The sequence below is a fragment of the Eretmochelys imbricata genome, chromosome 1 (genome assembly GCF_965152235.1).
Source record: "Eretmochelys imbricata isolate rEreImb1 chromosome 1, rEreImb1.hap1, whole genome shotgun sequence".
Lineage (NCBI taxonomy): Eukaryota > Metazoa > Chordata > Testudines > Cheloniidae > Eretmochelys > Eretmochelys imbricata.
In genome coordinates this window covers 103,577,221-103,600,032 of record NC_135572.1, presented here as the reverse complement: position 1 = coordinate 103,600,032, position 22,812 = coordinate 103,577,221, and the positions used below count along the sequence as shown (strand labels likewise).

The window sequence follows — 22,812 nt, the reverse complement described above, 5'->3', positions numbered from 1 at the left end:
AGTAGAACAGATAAACCAGTTGGTCATTGACAAAGGAATGTTTTTTTGTCTGTCTCCAATGTAAACTGATCCAGGTGACGCCAGAGACAATGGGAGTACATTTACATTTAATGTAAACAAAGTGATTACGCTAATTGAAAAAGCAAATTTACCAGAGAATGAGGAAGAGAGTATGGCATCTACACACCAAGAGAGGAGAGGAACTTTGTCAGGGTTTATTTTCCAAAGAATACATTTCAAAGGTTTACTGGACTATAAAAAGGAGGTACCCCATAGGTGCCCATTACTTAGGGGACAGCACTTTCTGATTCTGAGAATGTTGGATCCTCCTACCAGGAAGGGCTGGAGATGCTGTAAGTAAGTTCTTTAGCCAAAGACATAACTTGTTAGACTTAAGTTGCAGGTACTAGAAAGCATGTTTCATTTTCTTTGTAACCATTTTCTGTTTGTTATCTCTAATTATTATCACTTAAATCTCTGTTCTGTGCTAATAAATTCATTCTTAGTTTTACTATAAACCATCTCAGTGCTGTTACATTTAAGTACAGAATGAGTCCTCAGCTAATCTAACAGGCTGGAGTGTATACCATTTTGTTGGAGACAGCAAACTTAACTTCTGTGAGTGTCCAGTGAGAGGGACTGGACACCACAGAGGCACACCTCTGGGGAACTATGCTTCACTGATTTTTACCTGCAAGACAACGTTAAGACTGGGAGACTCTCAAAGAGTATGTTGGTGAGGTGGACAGGCTGGTGTGGCAGGGAACTGACTGTCTAATCTCCAGGAACACGCACTCTTGCTAAGGCAGTGAGGTGACAGGGGCTTACTGTTTTGGGCAGCCCTGAGCAGAGCGTCACACTAATATCCAATACACCCTGAATGGTTTTATGTATAGGTACTATATTAGCTCCTTTATTGTGGATTCACAATTAGTGGGATCAACACATCCTATCCTTCAGGAAAGGAATCATTTACGTGGGCATTTTTAGTCTTTCTAAATGAGTTATAGTTAATTCTAGAGATGATACAAAAGCGAACACAGGAAAATGGCAGCAGTCTGCATCAAAGTTCTTCTTTGACAGTCTGACCTTCTCCTTGTACTGACATATCCATACCAAGACCAACAAAGATAGCAGCCTCTCAACCTTATAGGCTCTCAGCTTATACAGCAAAGGTGTAGAATATACTGCATGGAGCTGGTAACTTCCATGACCCATATCCTCCTTCTCCTCCCCAGTCAAAACTCCGACCCATCAGATTAGTGAAAGGTAGAGATATGCAAGTAGGTGTGATTTCCTTCCAGAGCCTGGAAACAGACTTCACAGAGAGGAAAGAAAATAGGAGGCAAAGTAATCATGTCACTTTAGAAGAGGCAGCAGAAAGGGTGGGAAAACAAGCTAGCCAAACATAAGTAACCTACATCTGCTGGGAGACAGGAAAGAACTGAAGTGAATGACATAGCCCTTTTTAAAAAGGCCAATCATCTTCCTTTGTTTTCAACTGCCCATCTGCTGGCAGAATGTTACAATACGTACTACAGAATGATAAAATGCTCATTTTATTGAAAACACTTGTACATTCCAATGTTACTTTATCAATTTATTTACATGAAGGATACTAGATAGGAAAATGACAGTTTTCTGTAGATTATACCACCTGCTCCAATTATGATTTCTACCATTCCATGAACAGGCTGACTTTATGCCAAAATTAAATTATTCTACATTGAGCTATGGCTATGCTTTGTTTAAGAGGATCACAGAAGCTAGAGATGGAAAAGTCTATTAGGTCATTTAGTCCATCCCCCTGCAAAAGCAGTGTTTGCTAAAGTATGTTTTCTAGTGCTACATCCAGTCTATGTTTCAGTACAACTAAGCCTCAAAGAAATACGTCCAGTTGGTGGTGAGGAGGGATTGGATACCATGCTTTATATCATAAACCTTAAGTTCAATTTTCAGTGCATTCATTAAGAGACCAGATGAAAGGCAAAATATTTGCCATGGAAAATCTCGACTCCAAGCACTTCAGAGAGAGAGAGAGAAACTGGGGGAGAATATAATAAAGAAAGGGAGCTACAGAATGACTCATTACAACACATGCATTTTTAAGGCACTATCACAGAAGTATCTGGGTGCTCAAGTGCCACTCAATTAACTTGGTATTACAGTAATGTTTTGTTGGTCTAACAGCAGGTGTTGCTTAAGGCATGAAGTGGATAACTCAAGACTACATAAGAGAAGGCAGCTGAGGGAGACAATGAAAAATTAAGTATAATACTAATAGAAAAATTCTCTAAGTCATATGCAAAAAAAGACTTAAGCATATCTTTTCCAAAAACTGACATTCAGTACCTTTTTAAATTTTCCTTGTCGTTTTGCTGCAGACTGCCCCTGGGAGTTAGAACAACATACCGTAAGAAAACATGCACACACTATACAGGATGGAGACACCTTCTCTGTATGATTATGGTTTATTTTCAACCTAGAGAGCTCAAACTACTGAAGTGCCAGGTCTGTGATCAAAACATGCTCTTAAAGCATACAAATATTTTAATGTCTTTTAAATTAAAAAAAAAAAATGCATTTTTGTGTATACAGTTTGTTGTTCCTAGTAAGACAGAAGTGTTGTTAACCACTAGCGCAATGAACAATGGCAAAATGAATTTTAGAATACAACACAATTGAGAGTTTTAGATTAAAACTGAAATTGAGTGGTACTGTTCCATTTTATAATACTTAAATAGAATTAATGTACAAAAATACTACTGCATTTTTTTTTTTTTTTTTCAGTTCACACTTAGTGGACTAGAATAACACTGTTGCCTATTCCTCCCTTCTGTCACTTGGTGCATAGTGATGTTCACTGATGGCAGCAGCAAGAATGTGACACTACTGATGGCACTTATCCAACAAACTGTTCCCCTAACATGATACACAAGTGCGTGATTGTGTTAAGAATCTGAGGTGAAAAGTTCATTCAATGAGCTCTATGTTTCTCTTGAACCATTTTCAGGGAAACTGACTTGATAAGCAATAACTATTGCATCTCCAGTGGTTTCCACTCTAGAAATGACTGTACCTAATGGTTATTTAATTTGATGTAAAATAGCCTAGCCAAGAATTACAACAAATTGTTCTGCTGAATTTCAGATGAAACGGAAAATATCTTATACTATCATTACAGTTATATGTTCATCAAAACAGCAATAAACTTCCGATCTTGCTGTGAATTTACTGTACATACAAGTAAATATAAGCCAAACTAAAAGTTTAACATGCTGGATTAGTGGGTTTCTCAAGTTTTTCTGGCCCAAGAAAAAGTACGGCTTCCGAAATAAAAACGTTCCATTTTCTTGTAAATTGTTACCTAGCCTGTAGTATTATATGTACCTAGATTTAATACATTATGTTGTCTCCATAATATGTCACAAATCAAATACATTTAATCTAACCTGCTTGAAATTATTTCTTGGCCTGCTAAACAAGATTTCCTATGTCTCAATATATGACTGCATAGAAAACATCAGACATTTTCCATGGGAATAGAGAGCTCTCTATTGGGGGGGAAAGGGGAGAATTAGTAGTTTTTAAGGCAAGAGAATCTTTTATATGGACTCTAACTCTGTAAATATTGACATTTATAAACACTACCCAATGCTGATTTAATCTTAGCAATAACCAACTTAAAAAATACTGGAGTATCTTAGGGAATCCTTCCTAAACTTAGCACTAAGTGAATAAACTGGAAGACTGATTTGGCTTTTATAGCTAGAGTCAGACTTAAAATTCATTCAAGTCAGGAAATTAAGTTTCGAGGTCTCTACATACTGACCAAGGAGGTACAGCTTTTCCATTATGACATAAGGAGGTAGAAAAGAAATCTTATGTCATTACATTGGCACACACAGCTGTATTAGTGGTTGACAACATCAGAAGTCTGCAGCAGGTAAGAAATCCTGCCCCAGCATTACAGTCTACTAAATAGATGTCTCCTAAGTTTTAAAAGTAAAATGTAAGTAGGTGTCAAAAGGCACATTTATTTTGTGGTTTTTTTTTTGCTGGAAGCTGCATGCACGCGAATAAGGAAGTGTACCACGTAAGTGACTAGAGAAGCAACATGCAAAAGCAAAAAAACACATGAAGTAGTACTGTACATTAAACAATGACATTCAGGTAGACAATTACACAAAGAACCCCATTCTTCCAAGTCTGCCGTAACAGTGAAAAAAAAGCAGTTGCCTCTACAGCACTTCAAAATGCCCCTGCACAGTTTAAACTAATTTTTGGAGACTTACAATTTACATGGTATAATTTCAAATTAAACTGCAAGAGTACATTTTAAATATTCAGAATTAAGTTTACACTAAGACAACTGATTTTACAAAAACCCATGTGTCTGACTTACTACACTGAACACTCTCTTAACAGGAAGATTAAGAAAATAAGGCACAATGATCATCATCAAGACACAGAATTTCCCATTTAGAGAAATAGGAACTTTTGAGAACAGGGTCTTTATTAGTTTCGAGTACTCACAGCTTTCTTTCCAAGTTCCGTCTTAGACAGTGTCAGAGCTCCTACAAGATAACACCCTGGTCCTGCTCCTTTAGGTATTCTAATAAAAAAATAAAGGAAAATACAAACATAATCAAACAAGGATATGCGAAAATGACTTAGTTCCACTAATACTAAACATATAAAGAACTCGAAACGGTCAAACAGCAACACTTAAGTCACATTTTGTTAATCAGTTTACAATGTGAAACTACAAACGCTAGAAAGATATGTATCATATTGATGGGTATCATTTTAGTTGGATTTATAGACGCAGCTGGTTAAATCTACACCGGAAAATAGGCAACATCAACTTACTTGTCATCAGGCAGAGATGTAACAAAGAATGGATGACTGTGTTTTGGTGGCAATGTCAAACTGTTTGATTTCTTCTTTCCTAAGAGAGCAAGGCTATGGTTTTCATAAATATCTAAGCTCAAAGTATTAGACAACCTGTGAGAAACAACAAATGGAAGGTCTTTGATGCGATCCAGTTCACTGTTCTGTTCATGACGGATTTGTAACCGAATAGTGTAATCTCCTTTCTCCAGTTTCAGGGAATACTGAAAGAAAGAGGTTCTCATAAAATGCCAAGATTAAGAAGTTTTACCATGCACACATAATCCTACAAATAAAAGCAGAATCATGTTTTTCCTTAACCAATACAGCTTTAGCAGCTTCACAGATAATCTTTTGTCTACATTTATATTAATGAGAAATGAAAGGCAGTAATGTCCCGTCCTTTTGCTTTCAATGGAATTATTACCTCACTGACTAAAAGAGTATACTGTACTATATACTGAGGATTAATGGCTCACTTCGTATTATTTGGGGGATCCGTAACTAATACACATCTTTGCTGGAAGCCCCTAGAATGCTTTGATTACCGTGGGTTGCAGATGTGTTCTCTTTCTCACAGTATTGAGCATTCAAGCCTGAACATATACATGCTGCTACAACCTTGCTCCTTAGTACCTTTTGCCACTTCAAAGACTATATTCTAGACTCCAAAGAAGTGGGGATGGAAAATATTGTGTACCTACGTGCACTCAATGATCTCTAAGAATTACACTTGCAGCCATGTAGACTACTGAACATTGGCAGTACAGAGCCACACTTTTGGAAGACTGATGAGCAGCTGTGTCTCAAGAGGACTTCAACTGCAATAGCACTCTTCCAAACTAGACATCAGACCTTGAAACTAAGTCCAGGAAGCAATATTGCTTGAAGGTATGGATAAAGGTGATGGAAACAAGTTTTCAGATACCTTTGATAAGGATCCGATGAAGTGAGCTGTAGCTCATGAAAGCTTAAGCTCAAATAAATTGGTTAGTCTCTAAGGTGCCACAAGTCCTCCTTTTCTTTTTGCGAATACAGACTAACACGGCTGCTACTCTGAAACCTTTGATAAGGATGTTTCTAAGAAGCTACAGAAGTTGCCTTATTTCTAGTGAAAGCTGTAAGAACTTTAGGTACCAGTGACACAATCTCTGGCAGGTTGTACAATTTTGAATCAAGAAGAGTGGTACTGCAGTTGAAGTGCTCTTGAAGTACACTCAATTATTCAGACCAAGCCTCATTCCCATGAAGTACACTCTAGGGAATTTCCTAATGAGCTTTGTCTTGGCATGACAGTAACTACGAGTTTGCTCTGTGTCAAAGTTATGTAGCCGAGCTTTGTAAGTGGTTAGGGAAGACTTTCTTGAGTTAATCCAGTCAAATTGTGTCTGCTACTACCAGTACATTACTAGATTTGTTTATATGGAAATCGGACAAACAAAAATTCTGGTTATGGGCAAAGAGCCACAATGTCATTATGGAATATCAATGAAGTAAGGTCCATTTATCATGGCCTTCACATCACAGACTCTGTCTTTCGTATAACAGCAGCAGCAAATAATCTTCAAGAAAAGGTAATAAAAGTCCTGATTCAGCAGAGCATCCATGAATGTGAGCAATCCCATTTAAATTAATGGAATTTAAGCACATTCCTGAAGTGAAGAATGTGTAGAGGTGCTTTACCAAACAGGGATGGGATTAGTCATACGCATATTCTAAAGTGTAGGCATATGTGTGTTGTTGAATCAAGGTCATAAAAGGCAGTCTGCCAGAAGCTCCAGTACTCTGATGAGCGACAATCTTAAATTGATCTTTCCAGAACAGTTAGAATGATCAAAAACTACATTAATAAAGGCCAACTGGGAATCTGGATTATTAGAAAATAATTCCAAGAAAGAAAATCAGGAAAGAAGACTTTCCCTTTTCTTTTTATTCTTCTATACCAAGTCAGATATAGGCTTTCCCAAAGCGGTACAGGAACCTATACAGAGGGTAGAATACCTACAAGTCTTTGACAATCCACCCTCCTACCAAAGGCAGCACTAAAGAAGTCTTCCACAACCAGCCTCTCACACTTCAAAAGGCTGTTGGAAGACATTGATTAGAAATCTAATAAAGGTGCCTCTGATAGGACAAAGATAACCACTCTGCTAGACAAATATACCAGCACTAGGAAGAGCCTGAGGGACCCTTTCTGCCTCACACAGAAAAACTGAAACGGTGCAACATCTTAGTAAAAAGACAGGGACTGCAGTTCACTTCTCTGTTAGCATTGGTCACACTAAGGCAAGCAGTCACATGGTAAAAGCTTTTTGTAGTTAAAAAAAGAAAGGAGTCAAATTTTTCAAATCTTCTTCCTTTATCTACAAAGAAAGAATGACATGTTCCACCCCATGGAGAAAACTGGCAATTTCCAGTCAGCAAGTTCCTTTTACAAAATACACCACTCAAAAGTGCAATTACTACATGCTGTGATTATCTCATGGCAGGGTCTATCTACAGCCAGGGGTCGGACTGTAGACAGGTAGGGAGGGGGAAGAGAAGGAATATAATTTTCATATTTATGTAGAATGTCTGATCAGGGTAAGCATATCTCTCTGTACCTGATGTGGATAAGCGTCACCTGACCCCATTTGTCTTTTGTTCTGGTCAAATATAATCCACAGCTGGCTGTCAAATTCAGATTCATACAACAATTCACAAAGCAGTGGACAGCTTGGAGTCACTTCCCCACTCTTAGGCTATAAAAAAAAATAAGTCAAAACACAATTGAATACTGCGTAGTAAAGGTACACTTCTGAAGTAATGATTCAGATTAATCTAGACTAATCATAGTAAAACTTAAACAATCTTTCCAATTTATGATTAATTAGAATCCCTGTTCTTGCAGTTTGCATTATAACTGGCATCAGCTACAGAGGCACCCCAAGATTCTGTGATCCCGCATATCCTAGAGCTCTCCTTACACCTTTTGTTAGGAAATTCACTAAAAAGTTCTAGAGATATGAAATTTAAAACAGCATTAAAGAACCAATTAAAACTTACTTGATGAAAGTTGTACGTCAAAATCATCTCATATAGTTGACGATTATTTGGCAAAACATCTCTGGATCCTAAAGGTTTTATTTTAGCGCTCGCTGGTCTGCAGTTAAACACAACAGCAAGTTTTAGGAACAGTTTTCCTAAAACAGTTTGTCTAAATAGAAACTCGCATGCATTATGATACAGTCTTCAATTACATGATCACACGCTGTTTTTTCCACAGGACCCTCGCCTCTTACACCGCAAAAGATGGACCTGCTTTGTGGATGAACCAGGGTTATGAAGTGAAGGAGACTTGTCTACAGGTCCCGGCTCCACTACTGCAGAAGTTGGAAGGTATGTAGCAAATGAGGCACGGTATTGCAGGAAGAGTAAGGATGATCTCATGGTAAAGACAGCTCAATACTACCCTCGAAATTGGACTATATCCTTGCCTCTGCCACAGAGTTCCTATGTGCAAGTCACTTAAACCCATCTTTACCCACATACAACCATTAATTACATGTTCCTCATTTTCTGGGTGTCCAACTTGAGACCCTTGGCTTTGATTTGCAGAAAGGCTGAGCACTCACAAATGCAAGTGAACTCAGAAGGAGCTGAGCTTGGAACATACAAATTGCAGTACTTTGAAAAATCAGGTTCTAGGGGTCTCAATTGGGGCACCCGAGGTGAGTGGATACTTCTGACCTTAACGTCTCGGTCCCTCAACTATCTACAAAAGAGGGGGATAATATGCATCTCTCACAGGGCACTAAAGATAATTCAGAATGTTTATGAAGCACTCAAATACTAGTGATGAGTGCCATAAAACATGAGGAAATTAATAATTCTGTCTTTAGATCAGAGTTTAAAGAGAGTGTGCAGTAAATAAGGCACAGGGGACACACACTGACTAATGAGAAAAAAATTAAATGGCTGCTCATTAAGTTAGCATCCCCCATGCTGCATACTGAATGAGGTTGGGATCCTGTAGAAAAAATAATATGTGATGATATAATCAAAGACCATCTTAATGCATAAGCACAAAAGGGCATTTCCTAACTTTAGAGTGCTTGATCTTGCAACTTTAGTCTTCTTGTGTGTGTGTGTGTGTGTGTGTAATTTCATAGATTTAAAAAAAAAAAGCAAACAAAACCCAGAAATTCCAGCATGTGGCATCACACTGAGACCCATATGGGTCATCAACAGGTTGGAACTGTTTGAGTCAGAACACAGTCCTCTGCCACTTGAGCTAATTGAGTAACTGACAGCAGTAGCAGGTTGTCATTTTCCATAGACACCAGCACTAGGGGGGAAGGACACTTTCCTGTCAGTAAATATTGTGAAGTCCCCTAGCAGATGAAGGGTGAGCCCTCAAGAATCTTGGGTTATATTCCTGGCTAAGAAGGGAAGTGTGCTCCAAGAGGCACAGGCCCTTCTTCCTCTTTCTCATCCCCTCCAACAACCTGTCCCTGTCTTGTTCTTCCTTACCCTGGCTCCTGGTCCCAGTCCAATTCTCCTTGCCTACCCATGCCGTCTCCACTCCTCAGGCTTCTCACTCTTACCACCTTTTCCTTGCTCAGCCAATTCTAGTCTCCCCACTGGGGATCCCCAGCTAAGTCCCGGCCTTCCCTTCACACCAAGTGCCCCCGCACCAGTCTCCTAGCCCAGCCAGTCCTAGTTATTCCCTCCTGATTCCTTGCCCTAGTCCCTCTTCCCTCCCCACAGCCCTAGTCAGCCCAGCCCTCGCTATTTCCCCCCGGTTCCTTGTCCTAACCAGTCGCAGTTTCCCCCTCACCCACTTCACAGCTCCTCATCAGATTTCCCCTCTCCTCCTCTGCCATTTCCCCCCTTCTCCCGCCAGTTCTCAGTTTTATTGTCCAGCCAGTCCCAATCTCCCTGCCTCCCACCTAGCTCCTCATCCAATCTCAGTGTTTCTCCTCTGTCCCACCAACTGTTTCCCAGTTCCAGATTCCCTCCCCGCACCCAACCTCTTCAGCTTTCAGTTCTAATCTTCTTGCTCAACTAGTCCAAGTCCCTGACCCCTTCAGGATCCTAGTAACAGTTTCTGTTCCTCCTCCCGCCAGCCCCAGTCTCACCCTGTCCCTATCTACTCCTTCCTTCCTCCCCCGCACCCCCATTCAGTTCTAGTCCCTTTTGCATTTAAGTCAGGTGGCTTCCTCTTCATCCTCATTGGGACTCGAACAAGGAGCCCAGAAGGGGAGACTAGGACTGACTGGACATGGCAAATGCGATTAGGATGAAAAGTCTTCCTGAGCACCAGCAGGCAGGGTCACTGAACAGAGGAGAGCCAGTATCCCTGCTCAGTTCCAGACTCCCACCCTACTCTGGCCTAAAGCAACCTGGAGCTACCATTATAAAGAAAGTCCTAGCAAGTCCCTCTAACCCTGGAATGGAACATGCTCAGTCGCTGTGTGACACACAGACAGTCTGGTCAGCACTAGAAACTCTGAGGCGCTGGAATATGCTCAGTGAGAATGGAATCTTTAGAGATTTTAGCTACTAAACCCTATGAAGGCTGAGCATGTGCAAATACATTTTTTCAAAGGCTTGTAACTTTGCCATATTTGGGTAGATTTTTACAGGAATGGTAAAGACTATCCCCAGCCAAAATTCAAGTTCTTGCTCCAAAGCACAAGGGCACTACGGCTTCTCAAACAAAAAGTTGCCAGAATGTTTAAAACAAAAACATTGCAGAACGTGTTTTTTTCACCTTGCCTTGTTCTCTGAAACAGCTGCACTGTTCAGGCTGATTTCTTTTTAAGTCAGCCTGAAGCAGAAAACTGCACGGAAAATTTCAGCCCAAATAGTTAAGGTTTGGCAAAGTTATAAGAAACTGAAAAAGGATCTTAAGAAAAGTGGTGGGTAGGCAATGTTAATAAAAGGGGTTCTATTCGCCTATTACAGTCACCTGGAAATAACCACAGAGTCCCATTCCAAATATTAATATTCATTTTACTGTTAATTCATGTTTATTTTCAGAATTACTATTTTAATTACATGCTAAGTAACTTTGAAAGATCAGACAATTTTCAACATAGCCCCCAAAACAGCAACTGTACCTGAGCGTTTGGATCCAGCTTTTCAGATTTATGCAAGGAGCAATATCTTCATATTTCAATGTGGACTGAACATCAAAACGGACAATGCCTTCTGAAGCATGCTTTAAAAAAAGTGTTTAACGGTTAACTTGGTTCCCAGCTTTATTTATAAATACATACAAAAAATTCTAACCCATTACTGGCCTTTCTTCAGAACAGAATCATAGAAGTATAGGAGTAGAAGGGACCTCGACAGGACTTCTAGTCCAGTCCCCAACACTCAAGGCAGGACTGAGTATTATCTATACTATTCATGACAGGTGTTTATCTAAGCTGCTCTTAAAAACTTAGAATGACGGAGATTCCACAACTTCCTTAGGCAATTTATTCTGGTGCTTAACTACCCTGATAGTTAGGAAGTTTGTCCTAATGTCCAACCTAAACCTTCCTTGCTGTAGTTTAAGCCCATTGCTACTTTAGGAATTTAAGTTTGAAAAACCTGTGTCCTAGACCATTATTTCCTGTAAATACTTGGAAGTTTAGTGGATGAACAAAGCAAAAAAGATCAGATCATAAGTATGTTTCTCAGAAATTTTTAAATTTTCTATATACTCTTTGTAATCCAAGCTTTTTTGTACTAATCGTGATCAATACATTTCTGTGGGTTCCTGTTCCTATTACTGTGCATTTAAGAGTTATTAATCACTGACCTGTATCTCAGCTACATGTATAGTCTGAGTTTTCTTCAAGTTGCAACTAGCGATCTTTTCATCACCAAAGAATTTCTTGAACTGATCAACAGAAAGTAAAATATGAAAAAACTCACTATGTTTAACTGAGTAGCAGCACAAACTATGCCATGGAAGGAAATTGTGTAATCAATGCTGACATCACTAAGGCTGGCCCACCAACGAGCAATACAAAATTCAATGGTTTTTCCACCCTGGATAATAGAAAAGACAAAAGTTAGACATATTCACATCCTCACCTTCCATTCTCATTCCCCACCCACCCTAAAAATAAATTAATAAGAACAAAGGAATTTGCATGCAGTTCAAAAGTACTCCAATTATACCAGTAATCCAAGTTTACATGGAATTGGCCAGGAAACTAGGATTGCCCTGCGAATGCAAGACAATTCCAATAAATCATGTCTGATATCCTAGCAATGAACACAACAATCCAGAGACAGGTGCAGCATTTTCCTATATAAGCAGGTTTGAAATAAACATACATTCAAATAACACTTCTTCCTTCTTTCCCAGTTTGCAGGAAAAACAGCTTGATTAGTTTACAGAAGAAGAGGGAGAGACTGTTGCCTATCCGTATGTAGAATTCACTGAGGGAAAGCCAAGATGAAGAAATGAATATTTAGTTTTGAAAGCAGTGTGGTCCACGGACTTCACTCTCTCTTGCAAGAGTACCATAATTTAGGTACAGTTCTATGGCATTTTCAAAGAGGCTCAGGACTGAATGGACACAGAGCATGAACTCCGATACGACTTCCAGGTCATGGCTGAGGCATGTTAATGTGGCAACATGAGGAATCTTGCATTATCACTACCTTTACTGTGCCTTTTCTTCAAACAAACAGATTTTGGATTACCAATCTGTCTTCTTTAATAAGCATTAAGTTAATCCAGCAACTGAAGACACCAAATTCACTTATGTTCAGTTTTAACATCAAAATGATAAAATATGGAGTAATAAAGACGACTTGCAAAAGAGTGGAAATATAGTGCATTAATTTTAAACTAATTCAACATCATAATCATCCAGGCCTGTTATATTGTGCTTCTTTAAGTTCTCTGCATAACACCTCAACAAAACCAATTTTCTTTCATGCTGTACTGTTAATTTTTGTACATACTGATATTTAAATTCAAATTAACTTACTAAGACAGGAAACGCTTCAGTCACTGATCCTTTTTCTGGTAAGGATGAGAATTTATAGAACTCATGGCTTCTATATGCTTTTTGTTTCATTAGTTGAACCGCATGAAGAACAAACTTGGCAGCCACATCAGTTGAGCAGGAACATACTGTAACTTCTAGATTAAAGAAAAAATGTTCAAAACAGAGTTTAATTTCAGTAGCCAATAAAGTTAATAAGAATGGAAAATGTTTAGAGAAAAATATTTTACCCTGACAAGAAAATTAGACTCCAACGTATTTGTAATTTGTAAAAAAACAGTTATTATTCAGCACACAAGTGCCTATGGGTACGTCTACACTGGGATAAAAGACGCGCAGCTTGGTCAGCCCAGGTCAGCAGACTCAGGCTCGCGTTGGGAGGCTAAAAATTGCTGTGTAGACGTTCAGGCTGGGGTTCCAGACTGGGCCATGGGACCCCACAAGGTGGGAGGGTCCCAGAGCCTGAGCTCCAGATCAAGCCTGAATATTTACACAGCAATTTTACAGTCTCGCAGCCTGAGTCAGCTTCCCAGTTCAGCTGCGGGTGTTTAACTGCTGTACTGACATACCCGAAATCCATGATTAAAGTAATGTCAAATAATATGTATACAAACAAGAGTTTCTTGAGGTGGAAAACCAGTGAAGCAAGAGACTTTGTACAGAAAATAAGTGATACTTGACAGTGCAGTGAAAATTGTTGACTAACCAGTATAGGTTTTTTGATTGTTATTTTTTAAACACAAACACCCTGACATTGGATTCCAACCTGCTCCCGCTGAAGATAATGAGAATTTTACCATTAACATCAGGTGCCTCCGTGACAAAGGATTCAGTTAAGTTCTCATCCTCTGTGTGGACCACAGCACTTGAAGGGGAGAGACACTTTGCCAGAGGGTTTCAAAGACATTTGCTGACAGAGGCATAGCGACACTCAGGAATCTTGGGTTCCATTTGAAACTCTGGATGGGAATGTGCTCTAGCAGGCACAGACTTGTGTGTGAATTTTCCCCAAGCTTTACCCCTTCTTCTCCTTCCCCTCTAACCTGTCCCTGTCCCAAGTTGGTCTTCCCCAATCCTTGTCCCAGGACAATTCTGCATTTCACTCCTCCTCCACAAACTGCCTGGTCCCAGCAGGGAAAGCTCTGAGACACAAGCTCCTTGTTGTCACTTCTGCTGCCCAGACCCAGCATGGCCAGAGCAGACGGAAACTGCAATTGGAGGGTAAGCCCTGCTGAGCCCTGCCCTGGAACATGTACAAGACAAATAGAATCTTTGGGAAATTTAGCTGCAAAAATCTCTAATGAGCATGTGAAAAGTGCAATTTTTCAGAGGCACATAACTTGGCCAAATTTTCACAGGGATAGAAAAGGCACATCCGCTACCAAATTTCAAGCTTCCACTCCAAAGCATGGGGTGCTAGTGCTTCTCAAAGAACATCTTTTCTATTCTTTTCTTCTTCTAACACGGGCAACAATATGTTTTTCTCTAGCCTCATTCTCAAAAATGGTCGAACCATTTTGGTTGAAGTTTTCCAAAAAAAATGCAGCCTGGGGAAATTTCAGCCCAAGCGACTGAAGTTTTGCAAAGTGATAAGTAAGGCTCAGTGTTTGTCATGGAGGTCATGGATGCTGTAACTTTCCATGACCTCCGTGAATTCTGCAGCAGCCCCGTGCAGCTGGCTCAAGTGCACCGGCTGCTGCTGGGGCAGTCTTGCCTCACTGTGGCAAGATGGATTGGGGGGACGGGGGGAGAGGATCAGGGCTTGGGGTTGGGATGAAGGACAGAGCTTACCTGGAGGGGGGCTCCCCTAGCACCACATGCAGTCTTTGCTGGCAGCCAGGCACTGCCCCCGCAGCTCCCACTGGCTGCGGTTCCCAGCCAATGGGAGCTACAGAACTGGAGCTTGGGGCAGAGCGGAGGCAGCACATGGAGCTAGGGTTGCCGCTCCCCAGCACCCGCACCGTTCCCCCCCAGGCTGTACCCCCTCCCCAGCACCCGTGCCGTCCCCCGCAAGTCCACCCCCGCCCAGTTTTAGTCAGGGGTATATTTAGTAAAAGTCACGGACAAGTCACGGGCCATGAATTTTGTCTACTGCTTGTGACCTGTCCATGACTTTTACTAAAAATACCTGACTAAAACTTTGCCTTAGTTATAAGCAACTGAAAACAGAGGTTTATAATGGGAAGTGTGGGGCAAGCTTAACGGGTGGTGCTACCAGCCTGCTTGCTAATACCTGCTAGAGAAGACTTTTGATACAGACTTTTTGACCTAAAGTGCCACTTCAGGTTTGTATTTAAAAAAACCACACACACACAGGCCATATGCTCTTGATTTGCCCCAAGCTACAGAACTAGTAATCTGATGTTGTAATAGAATTATTCTAAAACACTATTCTGTTTATTTTTTTATGTATGTATGTATGTATGTATGTATGTATGTATGTATGTAAAGACTGCATAAATGGCTTAGCTAAAACAAAATTAGGATAATAGAAGGGTTTCAGAGTAACAGCCGTGTTAGTCTGTATTCGCAAAAAGAAAAGGAGTACTTGTGGCACCTTAGAGACTAACCAATTTATTTGAGCATAAGCTTTCGTGAGCTACAGCTCAAAGTGAGCTGTAGCTCACAAAAGCTTATGCTCAAATAAATTGGTTAGTCTCTAAGTGCCACAAGTACTCCTTTTCTTTTTAAGATAATAGAAAGCAATCAGTCATTATAAAAAGATATCTATTTAAGAAATAACTAAGAAAATTAAGATTGAAAATTTTTCTCAATGGCGTTTATGTACTAATCGTACAACTTCCAAAGAATATTTATTCTACCTCAAAAAACCCTTGGTGTTGAAGTCTAGAAACAAACAATGAAGAGATTTGTTACAGCCATTTTATTCACGTGTCATATTCCCCTGTATGCTGCCTAATCCCTTACTCAAATTATTTTGTAGCTGGTTAGAAACAGGGCAAGAAATTCACAAAAGAAAGCTAGTTTTCAATGGCATTTTTTTCATCATATGAAACGATACGGAATGTTTTGCATGCTGATGGTCTAACTGATCCATTTTGTTCACATCAAAACAAATGTATGTTTGTTTAAAATATCCACTAATCTTAAGGCACATCGTCACATCAAGGTCAACAAAACAAAACAAAAAAAAATCCAATTTCCTATATCTAGACACTTTATAATACCATAAACATTAAAAGCCTCAAATTTTTTTTTATTTTCAAGTACAGCACAGCCAAATTTTTAGAATGCCATAACAATAGTAACACTGAAAGACGAGGTTTAAAGATGAATCTACATCTCTGTTTTAACTATTTAGCAACTACACACCACTCAACATTAACCTAATTACTCCTGGATATTACATCAGTACACGCACCCACAAGTTATCTTATTGGCTTTCCCAGACCATACCAAACTCAAACAATCCAATCTGTAATACTGGTCAAGAGTAAAAATTGAATACAAAACCAAATATGAATTCTATAACCTTGTACCATCCAAGAACTCTACAATCAAAACTGTCCCCACCACATTAAATTATACTTTCACATGGAATAAGCTAGTATCTACTTCTTGTTCACATTAGATTAATACATTCACAACTCCATCCAACACACATTAATATTCTCTACTAAAGTGCAAAACGTTAAACAGCCACGTTAAGTTCTAAATACATTTGTATTGTTTTCTAAAAAGAAATGCTTGAAAGAATCTGCATAATACTTATTAAAGAAACAAAGAAGTGCTGAATGCTCCTCTCACTCTTGCTATATATGGGTGGGACATATTGTACCTCAAAATAGCACCCTGTAACCACCACATTCACCATTTGTATATGGTTATGACTTTTGTACAAAGAATGCCTTGTAAGGTACACTATGAGACTTCGTATTTACTGAAACTCATTGTTCTATCAAAATATGTATATCATCACTGTACATGGAGTTATGAAATTTTGCTATATGGTTGTTATTGAACATGTTGCGAGTCTGGGAGATGCCCACAGCTAGCTCTCAATTGGCAACAAAGGAGGTGAGCCACATCCCAACCGGTGTTAAGTGACCATCAATTGATCAACAGGAGTATTGTAAACAAGAGATTTACATAATGGGGATTGCTTAACTCTGACTCAGCAAGGTCTCAGGACATGTGATGCTTGACTCCATGGTGGAGCCAGTTTTTTTGCATGCACATGAACTGAGAGTATAAAGTAAGGGACAATGGAATCATGAGTCCACCTCTCTTCCCCCACCTATTCTGAAGGCAATGAGAATGTTTGGAAGAAAAAAGAAAAGGAGTCCTTGTGGCACCTTAGAGACTAACCAATTTATTTGAGCATGAGCTTTCGTGAGCTACAGCTCACTTCATCAGATGCATACCGTGGAAACTGCAGCAGACTTTATATATACACAGAGAATATGAAACAATACCTCCTCCCACCCCACTGTCCTGCTGGTAATAGCTTATCTAAAGTGAGCATCAGGTTAGGCCATTTCCAGCACAAATCCAGGTTTTCTCACCCTCCACCCCCCCACACAAATTCACTCTCCTGCTGGTGATAGCCCATCCAAAGTGACAACTCTTTACACAATGTGCATGATAATGAAGTTAGGCCATTTCCTGCACAAATCCAGGTTCTCTCACTCCCTCACCCCCCTCCAAAAACCCACCCCCATACACACACAGACTCACTCTCCTGCTGGTATAGCTCATCCAAACTGACCACTCTCCAAGTCTAAAGAAATCCAAGAAAACCTGGATTTGTGCTGGAAATGGCCTAACCTGATGCTCACTTTAGATAAGCTATTACCAGCAGGACAGTGGGGTGGGAGGAGGTATTGTTTCATATTCTCTGTGTATATATAAAGTCTGCTGCAGTTTCCACGGTATGCATCTGATGAAGTGAGCTGTAGCTCACGAAAGCTCATGCTCAAATAAATTGGTTAGTCTCTAAGGTGCCACAAGGACTCCTTTTCTTTTTGCGAATACAGACTAACACGGCTGTTACTCTGAAACCTGGAAGAAAAAAGACTTTGAACTGAGGCGACTGGTACCAGGCTGAGCAGGGAAGTCAGCCTGTGTATTAAGAACTGTGAACTGCTTATAACTCGTAGTGGGGTAAGAAAAACTGCCTTCTTTGAATTGTGCTTAGTCTGACAAAGTTGAGGATTTAGACTGCAATTTTACCTTTTATTTCTTATGTAACCAATACTGACCTTTATGCTTAACATTTATAATCACTTAAAATCTTTCTGTAGTTAATAAACCTATTTTAATATTTAATCTTAACCTGTGAGTTTGTCATAAGTGCTTGGGGGATCTGCTCAGATTACGAAGCCTGGGACATGTCCATTATCCTTTGATGAAGTGGCAAACTAATTAATGAGCTTGCATTGATAAAGAAGGCCTTGAGTTATGTAAGATGGTACATATCTGGGGTACAAGGCTGGGGGAGAGGGGGATTTGCTGCTATTTCCCTGCATATAATTCATAAGTGGCTCTGAGAGCCTGCATGCAACTTTGGGTGTGCCTTCACATGCTAATGGCTGTGTCAGAGCGAAGCCTGAAGGGGCTGCTGGCCACTAGTAGAGCAGTGAGAGAGGTACCCTAACCCACAGAGAAAAAGGGGACGCGGCGGTCCCACAGTCCAAGTTGTACCCAGGGGGGTCTGTCACAATAGGCAATCAGCATATAACTCTGCAATTAGCATTCTAAAGTGGAATACTGGCATGTCCCCTTTTACATCATCTTCCTGTTTTTAAGCCAGACAAAAGAGGGTCAATTATAGTATTACACACACAAATTTCCCTCAGTGATGCAAATATACCCAATTATCATTTAGTAATTTTTTCTTGTAGTGCCACAAACCCAATCAGAATTAGAGTCCTATTGTGCTAGACACTATATATATATATATATATATATATATATATATATATATATATAAAAAGACACTCTCCCCCAAAAGAGCTTAAAATAAAAAAAAATAAAGCATTTCACAAATAATTCATTGATCTAATCCTGAAGTCTTACTCATAACACTTCCATTGAAATCACTGGGAGTACTGCCTGTTTGAAAGACATAATTTTTTGTTAAATTTGTATTTTTATTTTCCTTACCAGCCCATGTAGCTCCTTGAGGAACCTCAATGAAGTGTCTTCGGATTTGACCAGGCTTAAAATGCACATCAGTATATGAAAGGTCATAGTGTGAAGATTCATCTATTCTGTGAATATAATTTTAAAGTTTAATAACTTTAAAACTGAATAATCTTTTTTGAAATCTTAAAAATGCAGCTAATGGGGTTAAAATCCCCATGGCTCATATACAGATGAGACCATGGGACATTTGTCACTTTGGATCATGATGCCCCTTGCTTGCACAAGTGCTTATTTCAAAGGGAACCTGTGTTCCATAACAGAATGAGCTTCACTGTTATTGCATGCAAAGTACATCTTTATGTCCACAGTCTCTTCAGAGCCCATCAGCACTGGTCATAGTAATTCATGACAACTAGTTTTTGTCAGACATGAGCTCATCGCATTTCCAACAGGAGCTAGACACACCATGTTAACAGACAACATTGGCTTTAGGATTTTGGTGCCTTCTGGTGTTCCACCAATACACTATAAATCAGCTTGTGACTCTTCACTACCCAGTCTTCATGCAGCACCACTGGGTGAGGACAATGGCATTACATTTACATTAACTCAGCTTCTCTCTCTCTATTGCCCCCTCTGTATTCAGGGGCAATTTGCACTATTCCTTCTGGCAGAGGACTTATATTAGCTTGGATATTGAGACAAATGAAACCAGAACTGGCTGAAAGACCCAAGAAAGCAGCTAGGACAATATATCATAGTCAGATTATGTAGCCATGCACGGGGGGGTAAAAAAGAAAAAAGTAAATGTTCACTGACCTTGCTGGTATAATAAGAGTTATTGGAACTCTGAACAAAGGGCCTGCATTAGGCGTTGCTATATCATAACCACATACCTGACGAATTAATCAAAATAAAAGCAGTTACACAGCATCATGTCTTAAAGCAATTTAAAATGATGTAATATGACCAGAGTGAGCTTCTATAGACTGGCTGTGGAGTATTTTGCATCGGTATCATTATTGCTCAATGAACTTAGAGGGGCTACAGGCTGAAGAGGCTTTAATCACTGCCACACCAGAAAAACATATAAAGTACCACCAGTTTAAGAATTAGTAGGTTTTTTTTTATAAATTCAACTTTTAAAAATATTTTTAAGTAGTACATTCAGAATCCCGTACTTTTTCATTGGTTTCTGCACTGCACAATCACATATGACAAGTTTAGTTACTTGGTTAGGTAAGGACTAATTTCAGCTCAGACCTCTTCCTACACCACTGTCTTGTGTCCCCTCTCAATCCCCCCCCACCCCTCGCCGCCACCCCCTTACACTTCCATTATTGCTCTCCACACCTTGATTTTTTGTGCACACAATCCATCAAGCATTGTTTAAGTCCCAGCCTTAAATATCAGCATGGCTGAAACCATACTACCTCCAGACCCTTTGACAAATTTCTTCACTGCTACTGCAGCGCAATCAGAGACCTTAGTTTTTTATAATTGTTCTAAAAAACCTGAAGTGCTTTTTTTCTAACAAGGAAAGTTATTTTTGTTGTTCCACCAACATTTGAAAATTCCAGCTGCAATGCAATGGAAACGTTTTAGTGCCATTCTAAGTTTTGGACTCTTTGGGGGGATAGTCAACTATTTTAAAAAGGATCAATGGGGCAAAAATGAGGGAGAGAACAGAAAAGGCAAGAGAATAGTAGAACATCTGAATTGAAAGCAGCCTCCTCATTTAATTCAGTAAGACATACTTTTAACTCCACTATCCTTCTCCACATACAGGGAAGTATTAGCCACACAGGGCATGTCTACATTGGAATAAAAAAACTTGGGGCATGGCCACAGTTGGCCCAGGTCAGCTGATATGGGCTCTAGCTGCGGGTCTAAATATTGCTGAGCAGACATTTGTGCTGGGCATACTGTGGGACCCTGCCTGCCCCTGGAACATCTACACAGCAAGTTCACAGCCCTGCAGCCTGAGCCCATGAACCTCAGTCAGCTGACCCAGACCAGCCTCAGGTGTTTAATTGCTGTGTAGATATACCCACAGAGGTTCAGATATTTCAAAAAGAGATAAAAATGCTTAATTTTATTTTAAAAATCTAATAAAAACATTAAGTTATAAATATTTAGAGTTAAGACACACTGAACAGCTACGGTAAGTCTCTTGTAGTAATAAATTACAAGAGCTAACTGGAAAAATTATCTGAAATGTTAAAAAAAATCTATACTACTAGTCTGCAAAAAACGTAATTGCTTTTTGTCAATATTACAAAATTTTGCAGAAATAGGGGGCAAGGTAAAGAACATGGTTTACTTTTTTCTTACACGAAACCACAAGTTTTTCCTGTTTTAAATAAACTAATTGTGCAACAGCATTTGCTACCCAGTACAGGAGAAAGTAAAATAAATTAAAAGCTTTGGATGCTATAATCTACTAGAAAAATGATTTTTCTAAAAGCTAAATGAAAATGACCACAGCAAAGGGAGACAGCAAATACTTTTGTTTATAAATATAAGTACGTTCATACCTCTGTGTAGTGTAGTCCTTCTCTCAGACCACGTGGGTCCACACGTACATTAATATGCCTACATTGGTTCATGAGCTCTAAATGACTGGGACACTGAACCCATGCTGCATTTGAAGTTAAAGCTAAATGAAGTTGGAGAGAGATTCTTTCGGTGTTTTCTGAAACAAGATGCAATTTTTAAACTTTTAATACAATAATCCAAACAAATGTTTAGGCGCCACAGTAACAAAAAAAAAAAAATTTCCACCGATGTGTGCATGTCTCACTATTAACGGTGGGAACCCACTCCTTGAAACCTTTAAAGACGCTGCTTTTATTGTTAAACGTGCCACTGAAAATTACCTTTCAGAAACAAAAAAGATGTTTGACTTGATAATGGGATGCACTCCCTCAGACAAAAATGGTTACCATTTCTCTTGGATAGGCAGCACCATCACCATGAGTGAATTCTGGTGCTCTCAGCTGGAAACCCTTCTTCCTACCAACCCTCAATGAAATTCTCAGAACCATTTCAGTAAAACGCAATTTTTTTTTTAAAAGGACTCCACCTATGATCATCTGAGGCTATGTCTACACTTGGAGCTGGGGCTGTGATATCCAGCTCTCACTGAGCTAGCATGCAAACAGTAATAGTGTAGCCACAGTAGCAACGGCAGCACAGGCTAGTCGCCCCAATCACATACCCATGGGGTCCAGGCAGGTTTGTACTTGGCACAGCTAACCCATGCCACCACTGCCCAGGCTACTTCACTATTTTTAGCATGCTACCTCAATGAGAGCTAGTGCAAATATGTCTACTCAAGCTGGGAATGACACCCCTAGCTCCCAGGGCAGACAGCCTAAATACAGAAATAGTTTTCCTTCCCCATTCACCTTTTTCAGGTCCTCCACTGCAGTGTAAAAATCAATGCATTCACCATGCTGTGACATCATCTCTAATGTAACTAAGGCTAAGATTTTGTCATGCATATTTTTAGTAAAAGTCACAGACAGGTCACAAGCAATAAAGAAAAATTCATGGAAGTCTATGACGTATTCATGACTTTTACTAAAATATGTAAAATGGGGAGCTCCCGGGGCACCCCCTTCCACCCGCTGTGGCTGGGAGCTCAGAGTCCCCAGCCACCATGGGCGGTGGGGGGATCCTGCAGCTCCCAGGCGCTGCGGCTCAAGTCAAGGAGGTCTCTGGAAGTGTCAGATTCCGTGACAAAAATCACAGCCCTAAACATAACTGTATCAGAACTAAAAGATCACGGTAACAGAACTATTCAATATTT

At 39.7% G+C, this 22,812-nt stretch overlaps 1 protein-coding gene across 2 annotated transcripts in view; it reads right to left on the bottom strand.

Moving 5' to 3' along the window:
- The window catches only part of TPP2 (tripeptidyl peptidase 2), a 76,496-nt gene that overhangs the window by 21,222 nt on the left and 32,462 nt on the right, over positions 1-22,812 (bottom strand). The window contains exons 14-24 of one of the 2 annotated variants that reach the window (XM_077813092.1): positions 21,536-21,693; positions 19,818-19,894; positions 19,017-19,123; positions 12,873-13,027; positions 11,803-11,919; positions 10,998-11,098; positions 7,939-8,035; positions 7,497-7,634; positions 4,873-5,117; positions 4,537-4,615; positions 2,353-2,391 (exon numbers count right to left, since the gene is read on the bottom strand). In XM_077813092.1, coding sequence (XP_077669218.1) covers positions 2,353-2,391; positions 4,537-4,615; positions 4,873-5,117; positions 7,497-7,634; positions 7,939-8,035; positions 10,998-11,098; positions 11,803-11,919; positions 12,873-13,027; positions 19,017-19,123; positions 19,818-19,894; positions 21,536-21,693 — 1,313 coding nt within the window. The remainder of the gene's footprint in view (positions 1-2,352; positions 2,392-4,536; positions 4,616-4,872; positions 5,118-7,496; positions 7,635-7,938; positions 8,036-10,997; positions 11,099-11,802; positions 11,920-12,872; positions 13,028-19,016; positions 19,124-19,817; positions 19,895-21,535; positions 21,694-22,812) is intronic. The other variant, XM_077813100.1, reaches the window with a different exon arrangement.